The 14,126-nt window shown below is 41.0% G+C and overlaps 1 protein-coding gene across 1 annotated transcript in view; it reads left to right on the top strand.

The window, feature by feature from the left end:
• The window catches only part of LOC143118087 (complement C3-like), a 132,741-nt gene that overhangs the window by 97 nt on the left and 118,518 nt on the right, over positions 1-14,126 (top strand). Inside the window, exons 2-7 of the mRNA XM_076279308.1 lie at positions 2,819-3,014; positions 8,167-8,332; positions 12,090-12,160; positions 12,645-12,733; positions 13,775-13,857; positions 13,984-14,071. Of these exons, the coding sequence (XP_076135423.1) occupies positions 2,819-3,014; positions 8,167-8,332; positions 12,090-12,160; positions 12,645-12,733; positions 13,775-13,857; positions 13,984-14,071 (693 nt within the window). The remainder of the gene's footprint in view (positions 1-2,818; positions 3,015-8,166; positions 8,333-12,089; positions 12,161-12,644; positions 12,734-13,774; positions 13,858-13,983; positions 14,072-14,126) is intronic.

Below are 14,126 nucleotides of genomic sequence, written 5' to 3'. Positions count from 1 at the left end.
TTTTTTAGTGGCACAGGAACACATTAAAAAAATTAGCCAATCAATTAATATATTTTTTTATTGTTATTGCAAAGAACTCTTGTTGAGTATATGACATGAGATGCCCAAGTTAATGACAAATCCACAATGTGGAATGAATCATGATGCAAGGCCCATAATCAATAATGGGGTTTTCCAAAGAGCCAAAGGTGGCATGAGGCAGAGACTAGTCAGTAGAGCTGTGTGTGCACACTTAGCCCACAACTATGATGTCTCGCACACACACACACACACTCAAGTGCACACACACACACACACATGTACACACACACACACACACTCACACACATACCACATTCACACAGTGTGCATGTGTGTGTGTGTGTGTTATATGTCACAAGATACTATCCCCATTATTTTTACAAGAGAACCTAATTCAACAACAAATGTAACTGACTATGGTATACATTCAAGTCTATATGGCTCATGCATGTTTTCAATATGTTACTTTCAATTGCAGACTCCAATGGGAAAAAAGACGAACCCGTTGTATCACTCTTAATAATTAATAATTAATGCGTAGCAAGATGGGTCGTCCTAGTTCATGTCTATGAGGACAAAGTGGAGTTCAGTCAGAGACGGGCTCTGGTTCAGGGGCGTGTCACTGACGTATGACTGACGTTTGAACGCCTCAGTTCCACGCCAGACAGAAGCCGGAGTACAAAACAAACTTGGTGTACACCTTCATTAATGTTGATTTTCTCCCAACTGGAGGGTCATACTTTTACAACATTCTCCTGAAATGGGGAGGAGGGTTTGGAGATCATGATACCATCCATTGCTCAGAAAAACTAGATGTACCGCAGAGCGGTACAAAATATGACCGCCGCCCAGTCCAGCACATGTTTTCCACAAAAATAAGTCACGCTGAAAGGCATATATGATTCTAACTGTCTCACTGAATTGCATTATGCACATTCAATTCTCACTGGTATCTGCTAGACAACAAGTACCAAAACATGATTAGTTCATAGATTTCACATGTAAAATACATTTTATACAACCCCACCCCCATCTTGCCTGTTCATAATTCTGAGAAATTGTTGAATTGTGTGCATTTGTGCGTGTACGTGTTTATGTGTGTGTGTGTGTGAGTGGGTGTGTGTGCGTGCATGTGCTTGTGTGTTTGCCTGTTTATGTGCCTGTGTGTGTGCATGTGCATGCATGCGTATATATGTCTACTGTGTGAGTATGTGTCATACGTCAGATTACTGTGAATGTATGTGTGTGCGTGTGTATCTGTTTATGCACATGTGTACATATGGAATGGGTTTACATGACCCCTGGAGGCAAACATACGCAAAAAATTGGTCATCCTAGGCCCTACGGTTCTCAAGATATTCACAGAAAACTGTGTCTGCCCTACCCTCCTTTCGGGGGGGTCCAGTCCAGCAGGGGGGCTACAGATCAAAACGAAAAGCGATGGTTCCATGCTATCCATGTGGGGTTACATGCCCACCAAGTTTTGTGTACCCGGGTCTTTCAGTGTCCCGGGAATCCTTGTTGGTGTACGGTCACTAAATGTACACATAAATTATTTTATTGTAAGGCCCCCCATGAACGAAAGTCCAACAAACTTGGCATGCATTCGGAGGGTGTCATATTGATCCTACACTTTCAATTTCGTGCAGTTTTGACCACGTCAGCCAGAGATATGATGAAAACACCTAATGTTTTGCTTTTTAATTTTTAACTAGGTGGCGCTATACATGAAAATAAGTGGCAATGGGATAGGTTGACATGCCCCCTTAAGACCAACATACAAAAACAAAGGTGGACCTCCTAGGCCCTACGATTCTCGAGATATTCACAGAAAACTGTCTCCGGCCACCTACAGGTCAGTTGGTGTATAGTAACATAAATTAATTTATTGTGTGGCCCCCCATGAACGGAATTCCACGAAACTTGGCATGCATTCACAAGGTGTCATAATGATCCTGCACTTTCAATTTCATGCAGTTTTGACTATGTTAGGTCACAGATACCTGCGATTACAACACCTCATTTTAATTTTTTTGTGTTTAACTAGGTGGCACTATACATGAAATGAGTTGTTATGGAATGGGTTGACATGGCCCTTTGAGATCAACATACAAAAAAAAAAACGAATCCTACGGTTCTCGAGATATTCACAGAAAACTGTGTCTGCCCTACCCTCCTTTCGGGGGGTCCAGTCCAGCGGGGGGTCTACAGATCAAAACGAAAAAAGGAGGTTCCATGCTATCCATGTGGGGTTACATGCCCACCAAGTTTCGTGTACCCCGGTCTTACAGTGTCCTGGGAATCCTTGACGGAAATTTGGACATGCGAAAAAAATTTAATTAAAAAAGAAAAATAATAATAATAAGGCTTTGACAAATTCTGGGAAATTCTTGGATTCTGCCATAGACCTCAATGTTAAAAAGGGAGCCAGATCACTGCATAAATGGGGGATAGTGGCCCTCCCTCATGCGGGGCGTGTACTACTGCTACCCTATTTACATACATTTCCGGGGACAGGAAATAGCCTCTCAGGAAGTATCTTCGTAATCAACCATCTTTGCTTTAACCAACCCTCCCCATGGATCAACCACGTGGAACCGAGGCGTTCAGTCATACGTCAGTGACACACCCCTGTGCAGGCGGGGACTGAACCAGAGCCCGTCTCTGACTGAACTCCACTTTGCCCTCATAGACATGAACTAGGACAACACATCTTGCTACGCATTCATTATCTTTGCTTGTATTGTCTTCTTCCTCACTCCGGGTTACCTTTGACCTTTCAACTCTGACCCCTCAGCTACGTGTTATCGGCTCCTAGCATCCTGAGGGTGAACACCCCTGAGAAGGTGTTTGTGGAGGCCCAGGACTACACTGGAGGAGACCTGGACGTGAAGATCATGGTGATGAACTACCCAAAGAAGAATGTGATGTTAACCATCACAACTGTCACTCTCAACAGAGCCAACCAGTACATGGTGCTGGCAGACATCACGGTGTGGCATCAGACTCCTGTTTTCTTTTCTCCACTCCTCTCACCCATATGTTTTTTGTATACTTTATTAATTACAACAACATTGTTAACCTATGTTTTTTTTCTTTTATACTTTTCTTTATCTTTAATTATAGTCACACACAGGAAAGGTGTTAAATCAGCCCTAAAAAGTTTTTTATACCTTAAAATAATGTTTCTAAATTCCTTTTGATGGCACAGTTCTTAACACAAAAATAATTCTGTGGAAATGCATGAATTCTAGTTGCTGCTACTGGAAGCAACTGGAATCCATGCATTTCCACCGAATTGTCATACCTGTTCATTCGTACTCGTCACTCGACTTATCATGACTAAATTCAAGATGGCGGCGAACGGTAAACTTCCTGAAGGTACTGTCTGTATCAGAGCCGGACAGTAACGGAGTACATTTACTTGAGTACAGTACTTGAGTACAATTTTGAGGGATCTGTACTTTTCTCGAGTATCATTTTTGGGGAGTACTCATGACTTTACTCAAGTACATTTGAGAGGCAAATATTGTACTCTTTACTCCACTACATTTCTATCCATAACCGTGAGTACCCGTTACTACTTCTAAAAAAAAAGGAAAAAAGAAAAATCCCAGAAACCCTCAATTTGCTGTTTCCCTCTCAAACGTGATTGGATTGTGCAGGCGCCACCGATTGGGACAGCCTATCAGCAATCACCTTCAGCTTTCCGCCAAAGTCAACTCCATGGTCAGATTTAGATAAGAGACGAAACCATGGACGAAACAATGGATGAAGACGCAGCAGGTCCATCCCGGGAATGTGCTAACCTGTGGCCCCACCTAGCCAGACTATTTCAATTTTCTGAACAAGTTAATGATAGTTTTCGCTTCAAGTGTTTCAACTACAAAATAGTATTTTGTATTTTAAATACATGTATTAGAAATACTGCCCATCCCTGGCAACATGGTAAAAAGATGAAAATTGTGATTTTACTTCCAATTCCTTTTACATTCATTAACATTTTTCATAACTCCATGTAGGACGTTTCTGGACGAAGCACTGTGGCAGTAGTAATGCAATATTTAGAAAATGTAGGCTACTCTTGTACTCTTGATACTCAAGTACTTTTAAAAACAAGTACTTCAGTACTTTTACTTAAGTAGACATCTGACTGTTGTACTTTTACTTGAGTAAAATTTAGCAAAGGGTATCTGTACTTTTACTCAAATAATGAAGCTGTGTACTCTGTCCGCCTCTGGTCTGTATAAATAGTCTTGTAAATAAACTGCCAGTGCTTTTTCAAAGATCTCAATGTCTCATTTTAAATGTCAGGGCCCTTAGGAAGTCTACCAATGAAGTGGGGAGCTACTTTGAGCCCTGTAAATAAAACAGTGATTTATTTGCATGGCTAGGCCAATGCCTGAGGCACCCCCATCGAAAACCTATTGGTAGCATCGTCTAACTAGCGCTAGATTTCGGAGTGCAGGGGACAAGCCGAGATTAGTGAAACACACTCAGCACACAGTGATCACACAGTGAGGTGAAGCACACACTAATCCCGACGCAGTGAGCTGCCTGCTACAGCGGTGCTCGGGGAGCAGGTATGCACAGGCACTCCTTGGTACAACATGCGCGCCACATCAACCTCTCTAAAATTAGACAACAGGACAAGAGATACTAAGTTTAGTGCCTGAAATATCCGATTTTGTTTGCCAAGCTCGGAGTTTAGTACTGGGCTGGTTTCCGTCCTTTCACATGGCACATCAACGATTAGACCGATAATTCTCATCGCAAAATCAAAATTGCAATGGAGCTCCAAGCGGATTTGTACATGCAGCCTTACAACACTGTTTACAGCTCTTCGAGTCACTGTAAGTACAGTGTCATTTGTGGTACATAGCTAATTTAGATACAGTTATGTGGTTGCTAGTGTTTCTTTGCGAATCCGCCGTCTTGTTTAGATTATTTAGTATAGAAATGAATATTAAGTAGCCTACACATAAGAGGAAATAGGGGACGGGCGGTAGCCTAATTGGTGCTTTTACGATATATATATATAAAAACTTTGCAAAATAATTAAGGATACAGGTTCTTACAATGTTGTGACTTGTTTAAATGTCCTTGTAATTATTTTGAGGTAGACTATGCTTGCGGTGTCGTTCCTAAGCACTATTTAGAAGTTTCTTAGCATTGTTAGCTAATGTCCCTGATGTTACAGCTCCTTATGGAAGCACAACACTAAGGCCACGCACCTGTGTTTAAGACTGGGGAAAAGCCTTGGGCCAGCCCCAGTCCGTGATGAAACAGAGCCGTTAGCACCTGCATCAAATTAAAGTCACTGACGCTTGTTTATAAAGTGATGATTGCATCTGCGCTCACCTACTTAAATGCTATCTTAGAGGCCTCTCAACCACTATATTCCTCCAAGTAACGTTGTCTGGAACTGTTGCCCCAACACATACTGCAATTTTTATTTGTAGTTGCTGGATGGTGGAATGACCTACTAATTCCAACTAATTGCTACTAGAGCAGAGGCGTCACTCTTCAATAAGTTCTTAATGACGTAACTCTTCTGAGGGTACCTCCACTTCTAACAACTCTAACATGCACTTCCCATGCACTTACCACTCTCTCATAGCTTTCCCTTCCTTGACTTTAAAGGCCTTTTCACACCAAGAACGATAATGATAACTATAGCTATAACCATAACGATAAAAGCGTTCACACTGAACAACGATAAACAAAGTCTCTCCTTGTGTTAATGAATGTGACGGTTAAAATTCAATGGGTTCTGATTGGCTAGTAGCTTTTTATCGTTCTGAAAATTGCTCTGAAAGTGATCCCCAACGATATCGTTCTTCATGTCGTTATCGTTATAGTTTATGTGTGAACGTTGTCATTCATATTAATGAGAACGATATTTATTTATAGCTATTGTTATCGTTATCGTTCTTGGTGTGAATGGGCCTTAAGGGCTGTATTTTGGGTCACCAGCGCATGGCGTAGCCTAATACTAGTTATTCACCCGCGCAAAGTTGAATTCGGTATTTTGCGCCCAGGGGTGTGGCAATTAACAACCTAGGGAGGGGCCTAGCGCGTTGTCTAAAAATCGCTATCATACACCACCTAAACCTGGTCAGAAGTCAATGGCGAGTTGTTCATATGCTATTTTAAGAGCGCATGTCACCAGTCATATTGGCAGGTGCACGCACCATCCTTCTATCATTCATGAACGCACACCAGCGCACGTCTATGCAAAGCATTACAAATTGCACGATTACAATGGGAAACATAATTAGAACAAAGATATTACGAAATACTGTACATCTCATAATGAGTAGTTATTCACCATCATTTGCAAATTGGTAATGACGGTTAAAAGTGATTAGGGGAGAGGCGAGAGACACATATGGAGCACAGCTGAAGACGCACTATCACGAGATATAAGCAACTCCTCTGCAGGATATATGTTGTTTTATTCAGTCATTTGAGCAACATTAGGGTAAGTGTTGCTTTTTCCAGCCTATGTTTTCGGTGGTAACCCATTGTCAGTCAATAGTGAAAGTAATTGCATATAACTATCTTGTCGTTGACTGACTCCTTGGTGAAGTTAGTTTCACTTTGCCAATGAGTTCAAATAATAGATGAGTGCAAATGCGTGAAGGCTATGCTAGGTTTTAGTAAAGCATGGTTTAAGAATGACTATTCCATACGGTCTCGCAAGCAGCCTCCTTCAAATGCGCCGTTGATTTACAAAATACCGATGCATTTATTTGACATATCGCGCATTGCGCCGTTAAAGGGAATGACAGATGTCATTCTCATTGGTTTAAAATGATGTTACGCCCCAAACACACCCATATGACTGATTAAAAGACCTAGGAACACCTTGTTACGCCATGCGCTCCACTTTTGATAACGAAACCCCTCCCAATGTGAACTGGACATCCTACTAAATTTGAATAGACTTTTGACGAGTGACAATGCACTTTAGGGGCTGTATTTTGGGCCACCAGCGCATGGCGTAATACTAGTTATTCACCCGCGGAAAGTTGAATTCGTTATTTTGCACGTTTATTTTTTAAGCATTGCGCCCAGGGGTGTGGCAATTAACAACCTAGGGAGGGACCTGGCGCATTGTCTAAAAATCGCTATCATACACCACCTAAACCTGGTCAGAAGTCAATGGCGAGTTGTTCATATGCTATTTTAAGAGCGCATGTCAACAGTCATATTGGCAGGTGCACGCACCATCCTTCTATCATTCAAGAACGCACACCAGCGCACGTCCATGCAAAGCATTACAAATTGCACGATTACAATGGGAAACATAATTAGAATAAAGATATTACGAAATACTGTACATCTCATGATGAGTAGTTATTCACCATCATTTGCAAATTGGTAATGACGGTTAAAAGTGATTAGGGGAGAGGCGAGACACGTATGGAGCACAGCTGAAGACACTGTCACGAGATATAAGCAACTCCTCTGCAGGATAAATGTTGTTTTATTCAGTCATTTGAGCAACATTAGGGTAAGTGTTGCTTTTTCCAGCCTATGTTTTCGATGGTAACCCATTGTCAGTCAATAGTGAAAGTAACTGCATATAACTGTCTTGTCGTTGACTGACTCCTTGGTGAAGTTAGTTTCACTTTGTCAATGAGTTCAAATAATAGACGAGTGCAAATGCGTGAAGGATATGCTAGGTTTTAGTAAAGCATGGTTTAAGAATGACTATTCCATACGGTCTCGCAAGCAGCCTCCTTCAAATGCGCCTTTGAATGCCAAAATACCGATGCATTTATTTGACATATCGCGCGTTGCGCCGTTAAAGGGAATGACAGGTGTCATTCTCATTGGTTTAAAATGATGTTACGCCCCAAACACACCCATATGACTGATTAAAAGACCCAGGAACACCTTGTTACGCCATGCGCTCCACTTTTGAGAACGAAACCCCTCCCAATGTGAACTGGACATCCTACTAAATTTGAATAGACTTTTGACGAGTGACGATGCACTTTAGAATGTCATGATAGGGCCCTAGAATGTCATGATAGGGCCCATAGAGAGTTATCATGTCTGAAGAAGCACATAGTACAACTGGATGAGTATGCCCTCTGTTTAACCTAGTCTCTCATTGTCTCTCCTGTCCGTCAGATCCCGAACAAGGGAACTTTTGACGATGATGAGTCCCTGAACCAGTACGTCTACCTGCAGGCCCAGTTTCCAGGTCACCTGCTGGAGAAAGTAGTGCTGGTCTCCTTCCAGTCTGGATACATCTTTGTGCAGACAGACAAGACCATATACACACCTTCAAGCACAGGTGAGTCTATATTTGCATGAATTAATAATACAGTAGATTGTGTGTAGACCTTCAAGCACAGGTGTGGGAAGATAGTTTTGTTCATTATTATTCACTTTTTATTCACAGATTGTTTTAAATTCATTGTTATGCATCAAAGAGTGAAAGATCAAGAATCACCGCACACTGATCACTATTAACTTAATTTTTTTTTTTTGAACGAACAACGCGTTTCGCCTAGCGCTTCATCAGGTTCACTCTGTACCATCCCCCCTTCTTTTCCACAGGTGAATAAATCAGATAACGTCACATGACCTTGTTGGGGGATATTTAAGCTACATATCAATTAGTTCATAAGTTCATTAACAACTAGGCCTGTCAAGATAACAAATTTTGCTGGACGATAAATTGTCTCAGAAATTATTGCGATAAGCGATAATATTGTCGTTCTGAGAATTTTCCTCGGGAAGAGGAAGACGGCCCACTTGTTGTGTTTTTTTTTCCCCAACTGGGAAAACTGCAGCGGATGATTGTGTTTTAGATGCATATGCATGTTTGTTGTGTTGCCGCTTTTAATTGTGACTGTTTTCCAACAAATGCGACACACCGACTCGCACACGTTCAGTGGTTCACCACGGGCATTCGGTTTAAATCCGAAATGCTCCCACACTGCAGCTGTCGTGTTTGGCTTAGAAACCAATTCCAACTAGCTTTCTCTCTGCCTAGTGCCTACCGATATACTTCTCACGCGGCTCTTTAACTGCACTCTGTGTTAGGCTACGCGAGTAGCCCCGCCTCCCCACACACCATGCGACTGACAAGTGACTGACATGAGGGTTCACTCATCATTACTCTAAGGACCCGAGAGAGAGAGAGAGAGGAAGAGAGAGAGACGAGGAAAACAAACAAGCATGCAAATGGCATTTATCGCGGCCAGAAAAATTATCGAGCTAATTTTAATTATCATGCGATTAATTGATTTATTGAATATCGCGACAGGCCTATTAACAACATCAATATACTTCATAAACAACACAGAATTAATACATACGTTCACATACATCAGTAGTTCATAAGTTCATAAAACAACACCTCTTAGAATTAGTTCATATGGGTCACAAGTGACACCAGTAATTCATCAATTCATAAACACCTAATCATTTAGTTCATAAGTTCATTAACAGCATCAGTGACGAATGAAACATACAGCTTAAATTATATAAACTTCCCACAACTTCAATATTTGACAACATATCATGAATGGTACTACAAGTATTTGTTATTTTAGATAGATTTCTGCTGGGCTATGCGTCTTGGTTCATGTCTGTTAACAACTCATTGTCGTCATGATGAAGCGCGTATCTCTCGTATATCTCGTGGTTATGGAAATACCATGCACTATGCCATTAATATAATGCATGTTTCGAATTATATAATGTTTCTATAGTACAAAATGTTATTTCACTCTGTTTTTACGTGGTTAAAGCCACCACACATCCAAATAAGTGCCCTTCATGACCCACAGGCCATCAGTCTCCATAGGATAGCATGGCAAAACTCGACCCCCTACCTGATAGCCCCAAATATATTTGCATCTTTCTAAAACTGCTTTTCCATGTCTCACCTGCATAAAATATAGTATAAACACAGATATGTGTGCATTGACTTAGAATAAATGGGGTTTACTGCCTGGTCGGGACAAATGAAACAGGTGTTTCAATCGTCCCCCCATAGACATTTAGCATTATAGGCTGTTTTCAGTGGCGTAACTATAGTAGGTGCAGCAAGTGCAGTCGCACCAGGGCCCGTGATCTCCCGGGGCCCGCTGCTACCCCCGCCCTGCCTCCTTTTTTTTTTTTTTTAGAACTTTAGAATGTTAGAGCACGGAGAGTGAAGCGTCACTTTGACGATCTATCGGAAGATGAGCGCTTAACCGATGCAGAGAGATACTTCAAAGTGCAGGTATTTAATAAACTCTGGACATCATAATCAGTCAGCTCTCCCAAAGATTTGCAAGTATGCGAGAAACTTGTCATGTGTTTGAGTCTTTACGTCCTATGACCCTTCAACTCGCAGGTGATGATGAACTGCTTGAAAAGGCAAGACGTTTGTCAGACCATTATAGCAGGAACATTGCACCGACATTCCCAACACAACTCCTCTCATTCAGGTCTTGCTTTAAAGCAGAGATTTCACAGAAGTCATCTATTTTTCAACTTGCCAAAATGCTGGTGGTAGATTATGACAGTGACAAGTTCTGAGTGTGCCACGACACTTATTCTAAAGATTAAGACAGTGTAACATCCACATTCGGGGAAGTGTGTACTCATGTTGTTTCTGAAAATACCTGTGACTGCGCAACAGCTAAGCAATCTTTTTCCAAACTCAAACTTTTTAAGACCTATACCTAAGGAGCAGCATGGGGCAGGAGAGGCTCCGTGGGTTAGCTATCCTGTCCATTGAAAATACGAGAGCCAGAGCATTAAATATTGAGAACATCGTTGACGATTTTGCACAACGAAAGGCTCGTAAGATGGCCTTCTTCTAATGGCCTAATTCACGCATATTGGGGATTGTATGCATATGAATGATTTTATTTGGTTTCTGGACGGTTAAATAAGTTAGGTTACATTAAGTTTTGTTTCTGCGCAGTGCGAGTTTATAAGCAAGCAATCTACGCTTACAGTTTCCGCAGAGGGTTGAAGAGGCGCATTGAGTGTTCCCATAATTCCATGCGAGTTGATGTTAATGCAGTAATATTAGATTACCTTGGCCTGCAGGCTGTTAATAAAATTATTTTTTAATGTTTTCACATGTAATGGATATATAGTCGTGTGTTTTTTATTTGAAATTGTAATCTGTAACTACTAAACTACTTCGGTGCCTCAGGCCCTTTGCATAAACAATTGAAGTCACCCTTAATGTGTATTGCATGTATCAGAGCTAATTCATCCTGGGCCAAAGTTCGTCGGTATGGGGCCCGCGTAGCGCTCTCGCACCTGGGCCCACCATTGGCTTGTTACGCCACTGGCTGTTTTGCATCCAGTACAAACAAACATGCAATGTGAACGTCTGGGATTGGGGAGAGCACTAAATGCTCTACTGAATAAGCATTAAGTAAAACCTTTAAATGAAAAACACTCTTTAATAATCAAAACAAAAATAAACCGCTAATGAAATATACTTGTGACCATCAAAAATCGTATATCGCCTGTAACTCTGTGATAACAGGACGTAAAAGGAAGGCATTTGGCTGAGCAACGGAGGTTAATATGCTCTATGTTTTGTCAAAATGATGACTGTCTATCATCATTGCACTCTGAGAAAACTGGAATGTTTCATTCGTCCCGCGTTTCAATCGTCCCGGTTATACCCTAATAGTGATCAGTGTGCGGTGATTCTTGATCTTTCAATCTTGGATTATACTTACCTGCCTCACCTGGACCTGTTCAACTGAAGGTTTGTGCACAGGGACACCTATGGACTTTGATCATTGTTATGCATGTTGTCCCCCTTAATAAATTATTTCATAGTTGCTATTTATTTAAAATAATGCCAATAATGGTGTTGTTGTTTGTCTATTTTTATATTCATTCACTAGGCCTGTGTTTACTTACTGTATTGGGTTATGTTTGTTGTTGTTGTAGCTGCTATATTCATTCAATAGGCCTGTGTTTACATCTTGTGTTATGTTTGTTGTTGCTATATTTATTCACTAGTCCTGTGTTTACTAATTGTGTTATGCTTGTTGTTGTTGTTGATTTGTTTGTCTCTCTAGTTATGTACAGAGTGTTCTCACTCAATCCTGCCCTGCGCCCAGTAGAGAGTGGCATTTCTGTGGAGATCATGGTATGTTTACAACCAGCTATTTGTGTGTGTGTGTGTGTGTGTGCATGGTGGTAGTGGTGAGGGTGTGTGTGTGCCTAGATAGAAGTTTGTGTTTGTTCCACCTGTAATAAGTGCTGACTCCAGACACTCAGTGTGTTCACTTTCTACACAGGGGTGTGTTTCCCAAAAGCATAGTTGCTAACTAAGTTAGCAACTTTGTTGGTTGCAATGCAATTTCCCATTGCCAACCAACTAAGTTGCTAACAGGTTAGCAACTATGCTTTTGGGAAACGCACCCCAGAAGAGCACAACCCAACAGGAGGGCAATATATCAGTAATATACAAACTAGCTGGTGATTTGTAGTTACTTATTCCACTACAGCGCATGCTGTTGGGCTGGCAGAGCACTACCAGTTACAGACAAATATAATATGGACATGAATGTAAATGCAAATAAAACAGCATCTACAGAAAGGAAGTGAAGCAAATTGTTTAACCTTCACAGACTCCAGATGGAATAACAATCAGCAAAGAGGATATCTATCCAAACGGAGGAATCACGTCTGGACAACACAACCTACCTGAACTTGTCAGGTAAGTCGTCTACATGAAACGTGGATTGTCATTGACCCCATTGACGTATAAAAGCTTCTTTTCTTACTAAATTACTAAAATATCAGGTTTGTGATATCTAATAGTTTACTTTTGGTCAGCCTAATTAAGTAGTTTGTCTATCTGGGGTGCGTTTCCCAAAATATTTGCTAATTACGATGCATTTTCCGTGGTAACGTCACTGCCAGATGTGAGTTGATACAGAAATAGTCAACTGATATTTAATTGTATTTTGGTCACATTTTAGTAAGAACTAACTTTTCATTTTCCAAAATTAAAAAAGTGATGTGACATTAATATGAAGCTTAAGTGTTTGTGCATAAACTCCTGAAGACTCAGCTCTTTAGAGAACATCTCTCGTAGCACTTACAACTAGTCTTGCTGATCCTAGGACTTACCACCTGACTAGAACTGATACTCGACTGCTAAAAAAACTACACTCACTGATGCACTTTGTACTCTACCTTTTTTAAATTGCCCTAGAATTGTTGAGAGAATTGCTTTAAAAAGTTTAAACTGTTTACCATGCTGTTAGTCACTTTGGTTACAAATGCGTCAGCTGTGGTGCAGCAGGCTGCAGCGCCTGTACCTTGTACGGGTCTGAGTGCCCACGGGGACCCAGGTTCGAATCCGACTTGCGGCCATTTCCCCATCTCTCTCTCTCCCACTCACTTCCTGTCACTCTTCACTGTCCTGTCCAAATAAATAAATAAAATAAATGCGTCAGCCAAAATGTAATGTAATGTAATAACTTAAATCTACGGACTCACATTTGCCAGTGACACTACCAAGGTAGTTGTTATCATAGGGTGCGTTTCCCGTACAACTACGGAGGTTAGCTTTTTACTAACGTGGTACGATGCATCAATAGTTAGCAACTAGACTTTTGGGAAATGGACCCCTGAGTTTGTCAAGAGGAAAACTGTGTCAAGACAGAAGTGCATATTGAATACAATATAAATACAAATAAATGCTGAATAGAGAACAAATTAATACAAAACCCCCATTCTTCTCATCTGAAAGCTTTGGAACATGGAAGGTGGTAACAAGATTTGTTGCTACACCTCAGAGAAACTTCACTGCTGACTTTGAGGTCAATGAATATGGTAAGGAGCCATCTAGTGGACAAATGATGCATAGCATCTACAGTTAAACAGATTAGATAAAAATAAGTATCTGAAATATAACCTTTCTTCCTTTTTCTCTTTTACCTGTCTGGTTTTATTATATAGTTCTACCCAGCTTTGAAGTGTCCTTGACCCCAGGAAAAGCCTTCTTCTATGTTGACGATCAAGACATGACAGTTGACATTGTTGCCAGGTTGGTTGCATGCAGAATGAGGGGCCTCTTTTTTCCACTTTTGTTCTTTTTTCAG

The sequence above is a fragment of the Alosa pseudoharengus genome, unplaced genomic scaffold, assembly GCF_046254945.1.
Source record: "Alosa pseudoharengus isolate Yale_2024_CS ecotype anadromous, Long Island Sound unplaced genomic scaffold, YU_APseudo_1.1 YU_APseudo_1.1_scf_1, whole genome shotgun sequence".
Taxonomy (NCBI): domain Eukaryota; kingdom Metazoa; phylum Chordata; class Actinopteri; order Clupeiformes; family Clupeidae; genus Alosa; species Alosa pseudoharengus.
The sequence above is the reverse complement of the archived record's forward strand: the minus strand, read 5'-3'. Positions and strand labels throughout refer to the sequence as shown.